Below are 19,962 nucleotides of genomic sequence, written 5' to 3'. Positions count from 1 at the left end.
TTGTAAAACAACAGTGTAGTATTAACACAGCTTCTATGTTATAGGCAATACAGTCTATCATTGTAGATATCTTCGTTCTATAAGATAACATTTTTACCAAATTTGCTTTACTTTTGAAAGGTTAGATTCTTTCTGGGAATAAATACTTCCACTTTATCTTAATATTTTCACAATTTGTTCCTGGACTTGTTTACTGATCCAGTAAAAATCACAAAGGGTTCAAAACTGCTGTGAAGAGAATAAGCTTCTGTTCATAGAGCATGGCACCTGGGACCTCCAGCACATGCCACAGGTGATATGCAGAGAAGAAGAAATAGCTACAGAAGCAAGCAGATGGAGATCAAAATGCTCAGCACCTTTTTTGTTTGCTTATAATATAGTTTCTGAAAGTATGATGGAAGCAGCAAACATAAAAGTCATATAAATAGGCCCCTTATGTTTCCTGATTCCAGGACTGTGGCATTTGCCAACATATCTTGCCTAAGATATGTGATCTGGAATCTAAGCTTTTTATTAAAAAACAAACAAAAAAACTGTCTTTCCAGCCTTCATTAGCCTACTCTACATTAAGCATTTTTTTTAAACTTCCACACTGTTGCACTACATATAGATCCCACTGGTGATGGCAATGGTGGAAGCTCAATTGGCTGCTAGTGTTTTTACCATTATACTACCTAACTTTGCACAGAGTAGGCTGCAATGGAAGGATTTCAGGCACAACATAAATGCTGAGATTTCACTTTGATTACGTAAAGAAATGTGCAGGAACTTTTTACAGTGAATTAAAGTTAAAAGAAAATAACCACTTTTATTCTTGGCAAACCCCTATTCTTACAAAAATTGTGATTCAATCTTTAATAGCTACAGAGAACTTTGCTTTTCAGGAACTCCTCCAAGAGACATGTCCATTACATTAAGCCACACAAAACTTAATTTGTCTGTCTCAGAAAGATGATCCTCCTTGAATTTGGTACTGTGGTTTGCAGGGAGACTTTTTCAAATTGCTGATGAAAGCAGACGGTACTTTAGGGAATTTGTTTTGAGTTTCTTACATATGGTCTGGAAAACCGTTCTGCATAGCATTGTGAAATTTTCAGTATAGTAAATTAATATTTTAGCTACACAGAATCTGCTAGAGTTTTCATTGTAGATTCTGTGTTTAAGGGGATTTATAAATGAGTTCTAACAACATGCTCTGAAACATTTAGCTTGCATGGCTAATAAATATTGGTACACCGTATCTCATAGCAAAATCAGTACAATATGTTAATATAAATTATTTCAACCTCCCTGACTTGAAAAGGAGTTCATATGCAAAGAGGAAAGTTGTAACAACCTTGTTTTTCTCCAAAAAGGGACAAAAAGCAAAAGGAAATACAATAAATAGTTTTATTTTTTACATTATAGAGGTTAAATATGTACTTCTGGCCTACAAGAGTAATTTCTTGCAAACATTAATGTACATGGACTTCTACTTAAAGCATCATAACACATTAGTATGCTTCTACAATCATTCCACTATACTATAAATCACTTCTCCATCAATTGTTTATGTCTCCTTCATTTATTTAAAGTACAGTGCTATGCTGTGTTCAGTGTCAATACCACAAATCAGAGACTTTTCTGTAAAAACCACATATTAATACTCATAATTTTCTTTGCATTCTTTGTTTTCCATTGAATTACTCTCCCCGGTATGAACATTTTATACTAGACATTTTTTAGAATCTCTATCCACAAGTAGCTCCTGAATACAGAAAATGTAGTTATATCAATCTTGAGAGGATTGGCTATTGAAATATAAGAGCCCCAGGTTTGGAGGTAAAAAAAAAACAGACATCACAAAAGAATAATAATGCTTTCACAACTTTTCTTCAGTTTTCCAATTTCTATTTTAAGTTTATTAGCAAGATTTTGCTCCATAGTGTTTGATTCGAATGCTTGTACAAATCCGACATCTCACTTCATTGTTCGGGCTGTATGTTCCAGGGTCACAAACCACTGCAACCAAACAAATATACAGTATTTCAGTCAGATGACTTCCACCATGGGCTGGGTTATACACATTATGGAATTTTCAAACTTGTATTAGGGACATTCAGCAGATCACTAAACTAGCTCCAGGTTATTTTTTTTGCATGCTGAATATTTCATATGGAGCTAAGTGATCCTATAAAATATATTAAAATTAAGAATGTAGTTTTCCTTCATATCAGTTACTTTTCATTTAATATTTTAGTGCTCCATTCCGACATACCCTGTAGAATAACTCTACCTGTATTATAGAATGCCTTTTTCAGTTTCTCTGAGATCAACACACTTAGCTTCACTTCATAACACAGTAGCCTGAACCAAAAAGTCTGACCAGAAATTAAGGGCTCAATCCAGGGGCTGAGCACTTTGCTTGATCCAGCAATGCACATATACTTTGCTTAACATTGTGTAACTGACTCTAGATGGCTGCCTTGCAAATTTCAGTTGCCATGAGCAATAGAAGTGACTGTTGGAAATTACTAGTGATATGTAAATATCCCCAACCTCATTTTCCTGAAAAGTTTTTCTGGAGGGTTAGCTATTTATTTTTTTAGGTATAAAACATATGTACTGCATTGCCTTTGGGTAAACTCAGAATTTAAAAATACAACCTGTTCAAACTATAAGCTTGTTAAAAAACCAATACAGCCTAGTGGATGGTGTGAAACTACAGATGTGATATATCTTGATTTTAGTAAAGCTTTTGACACAATCCCACAGAACATTCTCATATGCAAACTAGGGACATATGGTCTAGATGAAATTACTATAAAATGGGTGCAAAACTGGTTGAAAAACTGTACTCATTCAGTAATTATCAATGGTTTGCTGTCAATCTGGAGGAACATATCTAGTAGGATCCTATGGCGGTCTCTCTCCTGAGTCCAGTACTATTCGACATTCTCATTAATTACTTGGATAATGGAGTGGAGAGTATGCTTATAAAATCTGCGGATGACAGCAGGTTGGGAGCAGTTGACAGTTGACCTTTGGTCTGACCCAGTATGACTATTTTTATGTTGCTAGCACTTTGGAGAGGAGGATTAGAATTCAAAACAACCTTGACAAATTGAAGAACTGGTTTGAAATCAAAAAGGTTAAATTAAATAAAGACAAGTGCAAAATACTACCCTTAGAAAGAAAATAATCAAATGCACAGCTACAAAATGGGAATAACTGGCTGGGCAGTAAAAAGGATCACAAATTGAATATGAGCCTGATCTGTGATGCAGTTGTGAAACAGGCTAATTCTGGGCTATGTTAACAGGAGTGGCATATGTAAGACACGGGAGGTAATTGTCCCTCTCTACTCGGCACTGGTGAGGCCTCAGCTACAGTACAGTGTCCAGTTCTGGGCACCCCACTTTAAAAAAAGATATGGACAAATTGGAGAGCAACAAAAATAATAAAAAGTTTAGAAAACCTGACCTATGAGGAAAGGTTAAAAAAGCTGGGCAGCTTTAGTCTTGAGAAAAGCAGCATGAGAGGGGACCTGATAACAATCTTCAAATTTGTTAAGAGCTATTGTAAAGAGGACAGTAATCAGTTGTTCCCTATGTCCACAGAGGCTAAAACAAAAAGTAATCAGATTAATCTGCAGCAAGGGAGATTTAGGTTACATATTAAGAAAATCTTTCTAATTATAAGTAAGGCTACAATTATGTCATGGAGGTCATGGAAATCACAGAATCCGTGACTTCCATTGACCTCTGTGACATTTTCTGCCCTGGGGCTGGAGCTCTCAGCCAGCCCTCCCGCAGCTCCCAGTCCCTGCCCTGGTAGGAGAACCCCTGCAGTTGCCCAGCCACAGTGGGGGGACCCTGCATCTGGATGGGCAGACCCCCTGCTGTTGCCCAGCTGAGGCGGGGAGACCCCCTGCACCTACCCAGCTGTAGTGGGGGGACCCTGCGCAGCTGCCCAGCCTCAGCGGGCAATGAGAGGATCTTCCATAGCTACCCAGCTGCGGCGGGCAGACCCTGCAGCTGCCAAGCCATAGCTGGAGGACCCCCTGGAGCTCCCAGGTGGTGTGGGGGGGCGAGGGGACCCAGCAACAGGCCAACCCCAGAGCTCCCACTCACTGCAGGTGGTGGGGGACCCTACAGCCACAGCAGCAGTGAGTGCTTAGCTGAATCCACCTCCACATTTTGTCAGGGGTATTTTTAGTGAAAGTCAGAGACAGGTCACGGGCTTCCGTGAATTTCTGTCTATTGCCTGTGACCTGTCCCTGACTTTTAATAAAAATATCCCTGACAAAATTTTAGCCTTAATTATAGGAATTGTTAAGCACCGGAATAGGCTTCCAAGGAAAACTGTGGAATCTCTAACATTGGAGATTTAGATGATCTATGTATATTTGGTCCTGCCTCAGTACAGGGGGCTGGACTAGATGACCTCTCAAAGTCCCTTCCTATCCTACATTTCCATGATTCTGTAACTCAGTTCTAACTAACCCGTTTAACCAGACAGCCTTTGCATTGTGTGCTGAAAGCCAACAAAAATAAATAGAGGCTATATCTACACTGCACTTTCGTCAGTTAAACTTTTGTCATCAGGGGTGTGAAAAAAAAAAAACACCACATCCCTGACCGACAAAAGTTTTACCAATGAAAAGTGCTGGTATGGACAGTGCTTTGTTGGTGGGAGACGCCCCTCTTTGGGGGTGGTTTTATTTTGTTGGCAGGAGAGCTGTCTCCTGCCCACAAAGAGCGGCTACACTGCGTAGCTTACCGCGATATGGCTGTAGCAGCATAGCTGTGCTGCTGTAAGGTGTGCGGTGCAAACATAGCCTGAGCACAAGAACTAAAGACCTACTGAGAACACCATGCCTCCAGTAACCCTAAATTCAGAAATAGATACTGCTAGCAGGAGAACTCCCAGAACAGTTGAGCATTTATTTTAAAATAGCAGTACTATGAAAGTGACAATTTCTTATTGATCCTATGTCCTGAATACTACAACTGATCTAAGAGCAAGAGGAGAAAGTCAGATGGGCCAATGACAGCAGTGGTAGCCTTTATTACAGTATGATATGCATCAAATACTATCAGCACCTTTTTCTTGGCTGTTTCCATTCCTGCCAACTTTATCACTTAGAATCAAAATGCCTCTTCAAAAGATAAACAGCAGTACGCTTACATTTTTTTTTTAATATTGGTGATAAAAGTATCTGACAGGAAAACAGGGTTAATATGCAATAATATGTAAGCAGGGTTAATATGAAATAATCTTTATATTGCTTGCTAAAAATATGGATACTTTATTTTTCTATAATTACCACAGCAGCTAGCGCAGTCATTGTGGGTGTCATAATTTTTTCCAAAACCTGGACGACAGCTGTCAATGCGAGTAACTTCAAAGCTATGGTCTATATAATGTATTGCAGGTACATTCCGAAACTCGTGCTTCAGAACATATGTTTGTTTATGGAAAAATTCTTCAATGAGATCTCTTGCCTAAAATTTAGGAATAATTAAATGATAAATGATAAATATGACAGAGAGATTTTGTTTTTTGTAGATCAGATATATCAATAAATATATTCTGTCCTAATTCTGCTTGAATATGTATATGATATGCAATATGGGCCTGATCCTGCACCCACTGCACCGCATCGTGATCCAGAGACTTTCCATTGGCTTTAGTGGGCTTAGGATCAGGGCCAATGTGCAATATAACATATATCATAAACAATCACCATGAAGCTAAATGAACTATATATAAAACAGAAGCTACACTTGATAGTTTCTTTAAACTGTTTTACAGCTACCAAATCATAATCCAAAGGTCTATGTTCTAGGAAAACTGAAATAAACAATACAGTACATGCTAACATATTGCTAATTTTCATAATTTCATATTTTAGAAAGTAAATGTATAAGAAACATTAACACTGGCCTCAGCAATTTTTGAATAAATATGACATTTAAATATAGTTTTCTATCTTGAGCTGAATTATTTAAAATCCAGACATCACACATACATTCCTGCTCTTTGCATAGGGTGGACTGCAACCTGTCAAAATCTGTAAATACTAACGATGGGATTCACTGTAGCGTGAAGGGACCGTGAAAGCCTTCTATAACATTTAAACCCTACTGATCCACTGAATACAATTGTGCACAGACCACCCCGAATACAAAGAAAAGTACTTAAGAGTGGGACGTCTGCATGGATATCTGCATGTCCTTTTCAATAAGGGGGGGGGAGGGGAGGGGAAGAAACATTCCACAATGGTCCAAAATTGGTTACATAGGGGACCACTGGGGATGGATGTGCAGAGGGGCCTCTAGTTCCCATTTACAAGAATCCAGTGGGCTAAAATATCTGAATAGGAGACATGGAGTAGCAGTGGCTACTATTCCCTACCACATCTAGAATAGCTGCACCAACACACCATGGTCTGCTTGTGGATTGATGGAATAGATTCCTTCTCCATGCTGTTCTTGCTCTTCTAGACTTCCCTGCACAAAGCCCAGTTATCTAGGATTTGTACAGGGAAAAGTAAATTTCACCTTAACTAACTTTGTAGTCCATATTTTACAACCTCCCACCCCGCAGCGTCTCCTTCCCTCATTTTGGGTTCTAGAATATTCACATGTTTATTTAGGTATGCTTGCATTAAAAAATCTTACCTCCTGAACTCTTCTGTTGGTTACATCTTCACAGTCATAAGAAATCTGTTGGCAAACTGCTTCCCATCCTGGGGCAAAAGGATTTACTATAGAGAAAAGGAGAAAGGGTATAAGGCAAAACTGTATTGTAATAGCTCATCATAAATACCTTGAAGAATACATTACAAAGGAGCATCCTGAAATGAGTGTCTTTCATTTGGAGATTTATTTTACAAAGCACTGGCATGCAAACGCCAGTCATCCTACTGTTGCTGCTTCTTATCTGTATATTACATTAATTTTATGCTGTTACAATACAACTCAAGAGCAGAGGCACTCTATTTTGCCTCAAATTTGTGAGGAAGTGTCAATTTATTACATTTGTTTCTGTGGTCAAGATATTTTTTTCATAACCATTGTTCTTGTGATCTAAGATACTTAATTGAGTTTTAAATAAAAATAAAGATAAATGGGTAACCAAGAAGGAAAGGCAACTTCGATTACCTCCAACTGATTAAAAACAGGTAAGGAAATACTAAGAAAACATGAACATATATAAATCAGTCAGTCTAGCTGGCTTGACATTCTAGGATGTTAAAAGTATTAGCTAATGAACATTCTGAATGCCTAATAATTACTTCTAAAGGGTCATGGAAAACTGGAGAGATACAAGATTCTGGAAAAAACTATGTGGTATCATTTATTAATAAGGGAAAAAGGAGTGGTCCTGACAATTCCTATCCAGTGACTTTAGTGTCATTCACTAACAAAATAATGAAATAAATGAGAAGAGAAAAGATCTGGAAATGAGAGATGGGACAGACTCAAACCCCCATATATACAAATAACTTCAAACTATGGAAAGGTCCAAATCCAGATTTGAACTTTGAGGCTTCTCTGTTGTGAACATGGGGGGAGGAGAGGGGGAATTCATTCACTCTGATGATGAAAAATTGCCACAAAGCAACTGCAGGTCCCATCAGACAAATTCCCCTCATGCAGGGCAGATACACAGTCAAGAGAAAATGTGTCCGGGGTGTCCCTGTCCCCCATCAATTCCCTAGTGCTATGACACCTACAGAGAGCATTATGGATCGACTGTCCCTATGGAATTCAAAATGTAGAAATCTTGGAAACACCTGAATCCCTGGGCACCAAAAAGGTCTAAGCACTGGAAACTTAAAGATGGGAATTAAAAAAAATCTTTAAACAAGAAATAATGCATAGACTTTCTGACTACACAAAGGGATTTGTTGAGGATATCTGGTACAAATTAAAGTTAACATCGCTAGAAACAGCATATAAAGTCCTAGGAGTGATTAAACCAGTGCCAAAAAGGATAAGAAGGAAGACTTGGTGGTGGAATCTTCAGGTTAAAAAAATCTGTGAAGAAAGAGAGATAACTTTTAAAAAATGGTAGACCAGTAGCTTGAGCAAAGATAAGATAGTGTATATGGAGGTGAAAAAAAGAGAAGTGTTAGAAGTGTTGCCACAGCTAAAAATTTGGCTTGTGACAAGCTATATAATCAACTAGGAGGATATGACAGAGAAAAGACTGTCCAAAAACTCGCTAAGGCAAGAAAGAAAAGGCTCATATGAGTTTGTACACACTAGAAGTGAACATGGTATATTGTAAACAAATGGTGAATCAATCAAGAATGTCTGGAGTGATTATTTTGAAAGAGTGACAAATGAGAACTCACAGGAGGAACTAAGAACATGTAAGCTGAGCCAAGTCATAACAGATTTCACACTGGAGGAAGAGGTTGTAGAGGCTCTGAGGAATAAGAAAAAGAAGACAGCACCTAGGCTAGATGAAGAAGTGCTGGATGCACTGAAGTAAATGAGAAGGGACAGCGTCAAGTATTTTACAAGTCTGTTTAATGATATTCTTAAGAAAGAGAAAATGCTGGACGAATGCAATAAAAGCTTTGTGGTGTCCATTTTTAAACACAAAGGAGATATTATATTGTATGCTAATTATGGCCTAATTAAGCTGACAGCACATGCCATATGAAAGTTTGGGAGAAGATTATTGAAAAGCATCTGAGAACACTTGAGATTTGGAGAGGTCAATTAGTTAGTTAGTTAGAAATTAGTTAGGGAAGTGGATTGGACTGAAGAATTTATGGGTTTAAAGGTAGAGGAGGCCTGGGATTATTTTAAATTAAAGCTGCAGAAGCTATCGGAAGCCTGCATCCCAAGAAAGGGGAAAAAATTCATAGGCAGGAGTTGTAGACCAAGCTGGATGAGCAAGCATCTTAGAGAGGTAATTAAGAAAAAGCAGAAAGCATATAGGGAGTGGAAGAAGGGAGGGATCAGTAAGGAAAGCTACCTTATTGAGGTCAGAATATGTAGGGATAAAGTGAGACAGGCTAAAAGTCAAGTAGAGTTGGACCTTGCAAAGGGAATTAAAACCAATAGTAAAAGGTTCTATAGTCATATAAATAGGAAGAAAACAAAGAAAGAAGAAGTGGGACTGCTAAAAACTGAGGATGGAGTGGAGGTCAAGGATAATCTAGGCATGGTCCAATATCTAAACAAATACTTTGCCTCAGTCTTTAATAAGACTAAAGAGGATCTTAGGGATAATGGTAGCATGATAAATGGGAATGAGGATATGGAGGTAGACATCACCATATCTGAGGTAGAAGCGAAACTCAAACAGCTTAATGGGACTAAATTGGGGGGCCCAGATAATCTTCATCCAAGAATATTAAAAGAATTGGCACAAGAAATTGCAAGCCCATTAGCAAGAATTTTTAATGAATCTGTAAACTCAGGGGTTGTACCGTATGATTGGAGAATTGCTAACATAGTTCCTATTTTTAAGAAAGGGAAAAAAAGTGATCCAAGTAATTATAGGCCTGTTAGTTTGACATCTGTAGTATGCAAGGTCTTGGAAAAAATTTTGAAGGAGAAGGTAGTTAAGGACATTGAAGTCAATGGTAAATGGGACAAAATACAACATGGTTTTACAAAAGGTAGATCGTGCCAAACCAACCTGATCTCCTTCTTTGAGAGAGTAACAGATTTTTTAGATAAAGGAAACGCAGTGGATCTAATTTACTTAGATTTTAGTAAGGCGTTTGATACTGTGCCACATGGGGAATTATTAGTTAAATTGGATAAGATGGGCATCAATAGGAAAATTGAAAGGTGGATAGGGAATTGGTTAAAGGGGAGACTACAACGGGTCCTACTGAAAGGTGAACTGTCAAGTTGGAGGGAGGTTACCAGTGGAGTTCCTCAAGGATCAGTTTTGGGACCAATCTTATTTAATCTTTTTATTACTGACCTGGGCACAAAAAGTGGGAGTGTGCTAATAAAGTTTGCAGATGATACAAAGCTGGGAGGTATTGCTAATTTAGAGACGGACAGGGATACCCTACAGGAGGATCTGGATGACCTTGTAAACTGGAGTAATAGGAATAGGATGAAATTTAATAGTGAGAAGTGTAAGGTCATGCATTTAGGGATTAATAACAAGAATTTTAGTTATAAGCTAGGGACGCATCAACTAGAAGTAACGGAGGAGGAAAAGGACCTTGGAGTATTGGTTGATCATAGGATGACTATGAGCTGCCAATGTGATATGGCTGTGAAAAAAGCTAATGTCGTCTTGGGATGCATCAGGAGAGGTATTTCCAGTAGGGATAAGGAGGTTTTAGTACCGTTATATAAGGCACTGGTGAGACCTCACCTGGAATACTGTGTGCAGTTCTGGTCTCCCATGTTTAAGAAGGATGAATTCAAACTGGAACAGGTACAGAGAAGGGCTACTAGGATGATCCGAGGAATGGAAAACTTGTCTTATGAAAGGAGACTCAGGGAGCTTGGCTTGTTTAGCCTAACTAAAAGAAGGTTGAGGGGAGATATGATTGCTCTCTATAAATATATCAGAGGGATAAATACCAGAGAGGGAGAGGAATTATTTAAACTCAGTACCAATGTGGACACAAGAACAAATGGATATAAACTGGCCACTAGGAAATTTAGATTAGAAATTAGACGAAGGTTTCTAACCATCAGAGGAGTGAAGTTTTGGAATAGCCTTCCGAGGGAAGTAGTGGGGGCAAAAGATCTATCTTGCTTTAAGATTAAACTCGATAAGTTTATGGAGGAGATGGTATGATGGGATAACATGGTTTTGGTAATTAAATATTCATGGTAAATAGGCCCAATGGCCTGTGATGGGTTTTTAGATGGGGTAAGATCCAAGTTACCCGGGAAAGAATTTTCTGTAGTATCTGGCTGATGAATCTTGCCCATATGCTCAGGGTTTAGCTGATCGCCATATTTGGGGTCGGGAAGGAATTTTCCTCCAGGGCAGATTGGAAGGCCCTGGAGGTTTTTCGCCTTCCTCTGTAGCATGGGGCACGGGTCACTTGCTGGAGGATTCTCTGCTCCTTGAGGTCTTCAAACTACAATTTGAGGACTTCAATAGCACAGATATAGGTGTGAGGTCTTTTTTAGGAGTGGTGGGTGAAATTCTGTGGCCTGCATTGTGCAGGAGGTCAGACTAGATGATCAAAATGGTCCCTTCTGGCCTAAATATCTATGAATCTATGAAACACTTGAGATTTGGAGAGGTCAATATGTATTTATGCTGGGAAGGGGTACAACTGATGCCATATTTGCTCTATGAATACTCATGGAGAAGTTTAGAGACAAGAGACAGCAACTGGGCACAGCCTTTGTGGACTTGGAGAAGGTGGTGTATAAATGTTCATCAAGAAAACTAGTTTGGTGGAATTTGCAATGGAGAGGTGTGCCAGAAGGATATATTGCCTTATTCAGGATATTTTTGATGGAGTGACGACCATAGTAGTCTGCTACAGCAGTAAATTTCCAGTAAATGTTCAGCTGTATTGGGGGAGAAGGGGTCAGTGTTTAATCCTTCTTTGTTTGCAGTTGCCTTGGATGTGATAAGTGAAAATAGGGGAAGGGAGTTGCCTTGGAATATGCTGTTCACTGATGACTCAGGCCTTGTCTACACTAACTGGGGGTTCAACGTGCAGCGATCGACCGCCAATTTCTCTCCCATCAACTCCTGTCCTCCACCTGAACGAGAAGTGCAAGGGAAGTCGATGGGAGAGCGTCTCCAGTTGATATAGCGTAGTGTGGACCCCGCAGTAGATTTAAGTACGTCGACTTCAGCTAAGTTATTCATGTAGCTGAAGTTGCGTAACTTAGATCCATCTCCCCCCGTAGCGTAGACATGGTCTCAGTGATATGTGCGAAAGACTGTGAGACCCTGCAATCCAACTTTGAACAGTGGCAACATAGAGCAGGCAGGAGTGAGAGTGAAAGTTAGCAAGACTTAGGTTACAATTGAGGGAGGACGACGCACCATAAAGGATATTACAGGCAGAGAGCTTAGACAAATGAAAGAATCTAAATACATAGGATCAGTGAAAAGAAAAAGGAGTACTTGTGGCACCTTAGAGACTAACCAATTTATTTGAGCATAAGCTTTCGTGAGCTACAGCTCACTTCATCGGATGCTGTAGCTCATGAAAGCTTATGCTCAAATAAATTGGTTAGTCTCTAAGGTGCCACAAGTACTCCTTTTCTTTTTGCGAATACAGACTAACACGGCTGTTACTCTGAAATAGGATCAGTGGTTGCTGATAGTGGTGCTCTGAGTGAAGCCCAGCACTGTTCCAAAGCTGCTTGGTGCAAATGCTGGGGGCTGACCCCAGTCATCTGTGATAAAAGATGCCTACAAAATTAAAAGGTAGAGTGTGTAAAACTATAATTCTACCCACCCAAATGTGCAGAACAGAGACTTGGCCAGGCACAAGAAAATAAATCAGTATGTTCTCCACCACAGAAAAGAAGATGCTGAAATGGCAAAATGGCTGCACACTCCATGACAGGAAATGAAATGAAGTTATGAGGGGCATAGTGCGGGCTGCCCCAAATGAAGACAAGTTGAGGGAGGCTAGGCAACGTTGGTAGGGACATGTCCAGTGGAGAGACCTGAGAGTTATGTTGATAGGCTGGCCCTTGCAATGATCATGGACGGAAGATGACCAAGGGGAAGGCCAAAGACTTGGTATATGGACCAGACATCAGTGGACATTAGAAAGACCAATTTGCATGACAACCAGGTGTACAATCATGAGTTTCGGAAGAAGACAATAAAAGTTGCTGACCCCAAATAAGGAAGTGTCAAGAAACAAGAAGAAAATAGCAAGAAAGATAAATCTGATCATTTTTCTGACAGAATTACATTGATGAAGAATCATGAATGAACTATATCTGGACTTTAGTAAATGATTTTCTGGGAATGGGCGACAGGGGTGGATCACTTCATGATTATCTGTTCTGTTCATTCCCTCTAAGCACCTGGCATTTGCCGCTATCAAAAGGCAGGATACTGGGCTAGATGGACCTTTGGTCTGACCCGGTATGGCCATTCGTATGTTCCCCAAGGCCCTTTGCAAATGACACCCCTGTTAGAGAATAACCTTTCCCAGAAAGGTTGTAAAAAGTACATTAATATAAATTCAAACAATTTATAAGCTGCATTATAGCTCCATCTGTGGGCTAAGAAGAAAAAATACAGAAACTCTGAAGAAAAGCAGAGAAGCAACATATGAGGGAACATATGACTCTGATATAATTGCAAATGTAATTTATATTGCCCTTAATTTAAGTTTTTTTAATAAAGTAACAGTGTGACACTACGTCTTAAACAAATGCTTAAATCTGTTACCTTGAAAAGTAACAAATAGCTCATCCAGGAGGCCATGTTTTGGCATCTTGATGACATGACATTTGTATGATGGTTCTATAACATGACATGTCAAATCAGAGATTAAATCATTCAAGATTTTCTTCAGCTCTTCAAAGAATTGACCATTAGCTGCTAGTCTGCACTCTTTTGTAGTAAACCGAACAGATATCTGGTATGTGTAGTCAGGCTCCCGATATGCTAAAAAAAATTAGTATACACATAAGTACATGCAATATAATGTCTGTCCCACACATATTATATTTCCTATGCAGTACTACTCTTTGTATCTTATATCTTAAATAGACTTTTATTTAGAGGCAAACCAATTTGTTTACTTATTAAGCATGACGGGCCAAATGCATCCTTGGTATAGCTTCCCTGTCTTAAATGGCATTACACTATTCATTTAGTTTGATACACACAAGAATTTTCGTATGTGTACACACTATATTTTTATATGACTATGTGCCTAAATACCAACCATGGGAAAATGTTATATGTCAAAACAGCTACAGAACTAACATAGCCACTTTTGAGCCTGTGCACTTGCTTACAAAGTAGACATAACTGAAATGTGATGAGAAATTGTTAAAGAAAGTACTTCATGTACCTGCATTTTAGGGTGGAGAGTTTTGAAGTGACTGGAAAAAGAATTTACATCTGTTTCTTCCTCCTTTCATTTACTTTTTTATAATTGTTTTTGGGAGAATGATGGGGTTGCTAAACTGCACAATCTGTCACCCTTCCACCACTTGTAACATATGTCATCAACTAAGATCAGACCAGGACAGAGCCCCATCTTTGACACCTCTTTGGAACAAGATCACAGCCACACCAGAGCCTCTTCTTCTGTCCTTGGGTACCTTTGGGGGAAGGCAGGAAGAAGGCAATGACCTCGTCTATTTTTCCCAAGGGTAAAGATTATTTCATTCTCAAGGACAATCACCAGATGCTATTGGCAGTTGTGTTGATTTGATTGAAATCGAAGTTGTATTGAACTGACTTTTCAAAAACTGGCATTTAGAATAATAAAGATGTTTATCACCAAGGTGCTTGAAAATGTAATTTACATTCTGGAGTACAGTGCTAACTAATTGTGTTTAATAAACCAATATTCAGAAAAGTCACATGCACTAGTTTACCAGCAAATTTGTACGGTCTTACCATAAACCATAAATTTATATGTCTTAAATTTCTCTCTCTCTTCTTGTATGTCAGTTTTGATGGTTTTATAAGAAAGAGTGCAAGTATAAGATCCAGACATAGATTCCTGAAAACCTCTCACCATCAGTTTTCCTGTTTCCGTGAGATTGATATATCTTTGTCCTAAAATGGAAACAGGAAACTACCTGATTAATATTAGAAAAATACTGATGCATAATTTATGTAGTATACTAACAGATGAAAGAAGATATATTATTTACATAGGAATATCAATTTACTTATAGAAGTTGGTCTGAATCTAATGACCTTCAGGACTTGTTGCAAATCTCATTTTTTCCCTCAGGCATTTGAAAATTTGGAGGAGGGAATGTAATTGTAGGAGTCCAGAACTATTTGACAGAAAGGAGGATCTACAGCAGGTTATCTTAAATTACTGCACTTAAGATGTATTTTTAAGTTATGTTAAGTGTGCTGAGAACATAAACATGTGCATACTTTTAGCATTGCTATATATCAAAATAAAAAACGTTTAAGATGCATATACAAAATATTAAAACAGCCTTTAAATATATATCAAAGGTCAAATTTTTACATCCCTCAGTAAAGTACAAATCATGCTTTGTGTATTTATTTGGTGAAAATACTTCAAAGCATAAACTGTTTTGACAAAACTTATGAACAGGTGAAAATATGCTCTTGATATGCTAATAAAGTGAATACTCAACTAATATTATATGAGTGAAAACATCTTAATTTTTTTAAAAGTAATTCTTTTTCTTCATTTATGGTATTATAATACCATTGCTGGTGTTCAAACTAGTGGAGTGGGGAATGTTTGTGTGTTTACATCTGTAAACTGATGGAGTGGGCCAACTGGGCCAACTACAAAGTCTTTTACCAAGTAAAGCTTTTCTCCACAGCTTTATTCTTGAGCCTGTCTGTGCTTAGGTTAACAACAACAAAAAAGGAAAATATAGACTCAAACAGAAAAATCCCAAATCAAACAACAACCCAGTCCACTAGGCATGGAGCTCCACTTTCTCCATAATCTCTCCCATTTGGTTACCAAGCAGTGATTTTTTAATAGTGCTTCCAGTTTCCCCTTAAGTGCCTGACTGGATATTCAGTCCCCAGCCCTGCTTCCTTAATCTACTTTATAGATCTGTGTCAGTTATGTGAAGAAAATTACCTCCTTTCTTTATGGAAATCAGGAAGAGCTTCAAAACAAATTCTGACTAATCACACATTATTATGGAAAATGTCTTAAAGAAATGAAGGCTAATGAAAGCACCCATGAAAAAATTCACATAGGATAACATGACCCACAAGTCACACCATCCCACTGATGATAGGTTTCTCCAAAAACTTAGAAAGTGTGATCTCACATACAGCATTCTGAAATCGACTCAACCATTAGTGACGGAATTAATTTTTTTCAGTAAAATAGGAGAGAAAACAAAGCTATCACATATGGATTGCTTCTTGTTATGTGATATTCATAAAAATCAGATTCTGTGGGTTAGTAGGTGATGGAATAAACATGGAACCAGTAAGACTGTATATAAACTATAATGAGGAGAAAGTAACTTGCCTTTTAGATTCTTTCCATCTGGTCCAATCCATAAATAGTTTGGATCTATTACTTCTTTTTGAGAAAGTGCCAAATCCATGCATACTAGAAATGGACTATTTGTATACACTTTAACATAAATGTTCACTGCAATACAAGAGAATGAATTAAATAACTAGCAATGCTGAAACTGAATTAAATTACTAAATATCAATTTATATATACACATATACATTATTTAATTCTTTACTTTTTTAGGTCCAACTTGCAAAATTAGTTCAATGTTACACTAATTATTATTATTATTGTTTATTAGTTTGTACCATGGAACTCTCCACAATGTGCTTTGTACTGTCCAGATATACTGGAAAACATGGTCCCAGTCCCAAAGATTTGACAGCCTAAGAATATCAGATCTCCAGTTTGCAGCTGAGGTGGTGAGAAGGCAAGTAGTACCCTTATCGTGACATTAAATGCTTACAAAATTCTAGAGCAACACCACAGGGGAAAAGTGTTAAGCCACAGCTCTGCATCCTGAGAATAGTATTGTTGGAATCACCAGCAGCTCAGCAGCATGTGCTGTTCCTATGGCGTAACCTGATAAAGGTTAGTGCTTTAATACAATAAAGGCTAGTGCTAAAATACAATAAATTGACCACAGCCAACACCCCAGAAAAACAAAGATTCGAGGGCATTTTTCTAATATGATCTATTTAATTTCTCACTAAATAATAAATTATGCCCCCATTGACTTTGGCTCACCTCCCACCCAAATTAAAGTTCTTTAGAGTTTTTCTAAATCATTTTCCATTGTAACTTTAATAGGTAGTTGTAAACATGTGGTGTTAAACTTTTTCTAGAATAAATCTATTATATTACTTCAATTAACTGTGCGGACCAATCAGATACTTTATGGGGTCAATCTGGTAAATGAACAAAAAGGAAAGAAATGAACAAGTACAGACTGGATCCATATGGGAATGAATAAGCTATAGCCCTACTCTATATCCCAGGTACAGAATTTGTGGGATCTGTTACAATGGGTATGGAATAAATAAATTTTCCACTGCTGTTGGGTACGTAACAGGTTTCCATCAATTCTACTATGCTAGTAACTGTACTTGTTTCCCACCAGGTACGACCATTCGCCATCCCCAAATACTCTGCCACTCTAAGTTACCCACCAAGTAGTAGCAAACAGGTATTTAGAGAGCAGTTTGGACTCTCTACACCTTGGCACAAAGGCTTTTTAAACACCGTTTACCTCAAAACAAGTTTTTTCTCAAACCCTCCTCCATGTGTGTCAGAATGGGACCCTGATTAAGGAATTCACAACAGAACCATGTCTAATGTATATGTTGTCCTTTGATTAAAAATGCATAACTATTCTCTTTTATCTTTCTTTACTGTGATTCAGTTAAAAACATTATAGCCTTGGCCAAAACACAGTTCGGCATACTTGACTTGCAGTCCTTACTGAAAACAGACTCTCCAAGATTGTGCAATATCGATAGCTTGTAGAATGAATCATCATTTTGCCAATACCTTTTTCATCTTATATAAAAACCCATAAGCACACATCCTACTGCTCTGTGCAATCACTTAATTCAAAGATCTTTCTGTTTACAATGTCCTTTATTGCACAGTGGCTATGATTTACTGACAGCTTTCAGATTGCAGTAATTGAATTGTTCCAGTTGGGAATAATTTGAAGTAAAAAATTTAGTTGCCTATTTTATGATATCCATTTCCTGTTTATATGCTTGAAGAATTATGTAATTTTCTATATAATTAAGATTTGAAATTCTTTTGGTATAATAACACAGCCACAGTCACCAACATATGTACATTTGTTTATATGCTTTATTGCTGTATTTATGATCTTTGTATTAATATTGCATTAAAATGCTTACTGAGATCTTAACTATAAAAATAATCACCTTGATGTTTGATGTTGCCATAAATGTAATTCTTTTTAATTACTTTAACAGAATATTGTTCTTCATCAATTGCAGCTTCCACTGTAGAAAAAACACTGTAACACTTAAAAAAAACATTTTAAAAATCAAATCTGAATTTAGTTTGTTTCCCCTTTCCTGAACAGTTTGCAGTTCCCCTCTCTTCCATCCTTTTCTTAAAACAAGTACTCCTATTTACTGTTCAAGTAGTAAACGTGTCTTGACTGTGGAGCCTCCACAGAGGCTCAATATTAACTTTCCAAAAATATGTAAGTAAGGAAGGAAGCTGTTTAAAAATTTGCAGCTCTTCAAAATAATCTCAGCTACAAAACTTGTCAAGCTTGCATGAAACTTACAGAATGGGCATTACTTCTCTGATATAAATAAACAAAAAGGTGGAGTTTGCAGCCAGAAAAATTAAATACTGGTTTGAACCATTTTCTGCTGTTTAAAGTCCGGGGTTCAATTACTAATCCCAGTCATTCACTACCCAGGTCAGAAAGTTCTGTGGAAACAGCACACTCTGCCCAAAAGGTGAAGGAAGTGCTTTGCACCGCTTAACTAATCAATAGCAGTGCCTGTGCTAATCCATTGGAGGTTCTAAACAGGAATATTTTGGGGGGCAACCCCATACAATATCTACTAATAATTAAGGGGGGCCATGAGTTGCTCAGGGCCGTTAAGCCATTGCTTTGTCTGCTTATGCCTAGCACTGTCTTTGATCAACCCCAGAACCTCTGAATAGTTACAGATTTCAGTGAACAGGTTGGAGATTTCCATTAACAGTCTCTGAAAGGAATACCATTTATTTATAATTTGCAGGGGCCCCCAACTCCGACACCCCATCTGACTTTGGGACAAAAGAATTCATAACTATGGTTATGTAACACCTATTTCAGAAGGGCAGCCCACCACTGTTAGAGACGCATCTGCTGAGGTTGCAGGAGGCTCTGATTTCTCTGACACAAGTGGGGTTCAGGGAAGCCACAGCATTTGTGATCTTGTGGAGGGTGTGGGGCCCATGTTTCAGTGCTCCTGTTTCCATATCCACTGAGCCGTTTAAAGGGATGAATAAGCTAAATGATGAGCTATATGATGAGCACTGGGGCCCAGTACATGTGAAAGGGCTTCTCTCTCAAGAGAGCCCCTAATGGGTGTGAAGACCGCTGTCCCGATATTTTGGGGGCCCTCAATGACTCCTGATCCAGGGTTTCACTGAAGGCCTCCAGGACACTGGGATGGCCTCTTCTGATGTCTGGCTTCCCAAAGAGCGAGGCCAAGAGGTAAAGGGGTATTGGCAGTGACCCACACCGAACCTTGATGATTTCTGAGCTCAGGGAAAAAGGGGCTCTGGGAGACTACAATGGCCCCTTACAATCTCTGATCTCAGAGTGAGGGCCACAGGGAGAACAGGGTGTGCCTCTGCCATCCACAGGGTAAAGAGCTGGAGACCCGGGAAGCCCCCACAGAGAGTGAGGACAACCTGCTCCCCCGGTTACCTTGGGTCAAAGCAAACAAGGCGCTCAACAAAACCCCCAGGGACAGGAGGGAGGCGCTGTAGAGGGGAGGGCTCAGCCCGCAGCCGCCCCCCTGCATGGTCAAGCGCAGCCCCCTCCCACGCGGTCCTCGCTCCCTGCCAAGGAGAGAGGGCGGGGCTCAAGCTCCCCTCGCAGCCCCTCCCCCGCCCGCAGCATTCTAACCGCCGCGGCGCGTGACCAACAGCTTTGCGCCGCCCGCCTTTTTCCCGCCTGTCGCGGCTTCAGCGCGAGCCTAACCGCCTTGCCCGCCTTTTTTCCGCCTGCGGCGTCCGCAGCGCGAGGCCAAATGCCCTTCTCGCCTGTCGCCCCTGCAGCGCGAGGCCAAATGCCCTTCTCGCCTGTC

General features: G+C 39.0%; 1 protein-coding gene across 1 annotated transcript; it reads right to left on the bottom strand.

Moving 5' to 3' along the window:
* Nucleotides 1–1,903: 1,903 nt before the first annotated feature.
* ZPBP2 (zona pellucida binding protein 2) lies at nt 1,904–19,677 on the bottom strand. Its single transcript, XM_073325776.1, has 8 exons — nt 19,581–19,677; nt 18,064–18,144; nt 16,145–16,270; nt 14,554–14,715; nt 13,369–13,587; nt 6,666–6,751; nt 5,309–5,486; nt 1,904–2,001 (listed from the first exon to the last, which is right to left on the bottom strand). Exons 1-8 carry the CDS (start codon nt 19,675–19,677, stop codon nt 1,904–1,906), a joined length of 1,047 nt encoding a protein of 348 aa, XP_073181877.1.
* Between the last annotated feature and the right edge of the window lie 285 nt (nt 19,678–19,962).

Source organism: Lepidochelys kempii, chromosome 27 (assembly GCF_965140285.1).
Source record: "Lepidochelys kempii isolate rLepKem1 chromosome 27, rLepKem1.hap1, whole genome shotgun sequence".
NCBI lineage: Eukaryota > Metazoa > Chordata > Testudines > Cheloniidae > Lepidochelys > Lepidochelys kempii.
This window is presented reverse-complemented; position numbering and strand designations above follow the sequence as displayed.

Bases quoted from the DNA above. Each gene is read 5' to 3' on its own strand.
- ZPBP2 (XM_073325776.1), bottom strand. From the start codon at position 19,677: ATGCAGGGGGGCGGCTGCGGGCTGAGCCCTCCCCTCTACAGCGCCTCC. The intron at 14,716-16,144 runs GCAAGTTACTTT...TTTCCATTTTAG, and splicing joins AGATGGAAAGAATCTAAAAG to GACAAAGATATATCAATCTC. The intron at 13,588-14,553 runs GTAAGACCGTAC...AATTTTTTTTAG, and splicing joins ATATAAATTTATGGTTTATG to CATATCGGGAGCCTGACTAC.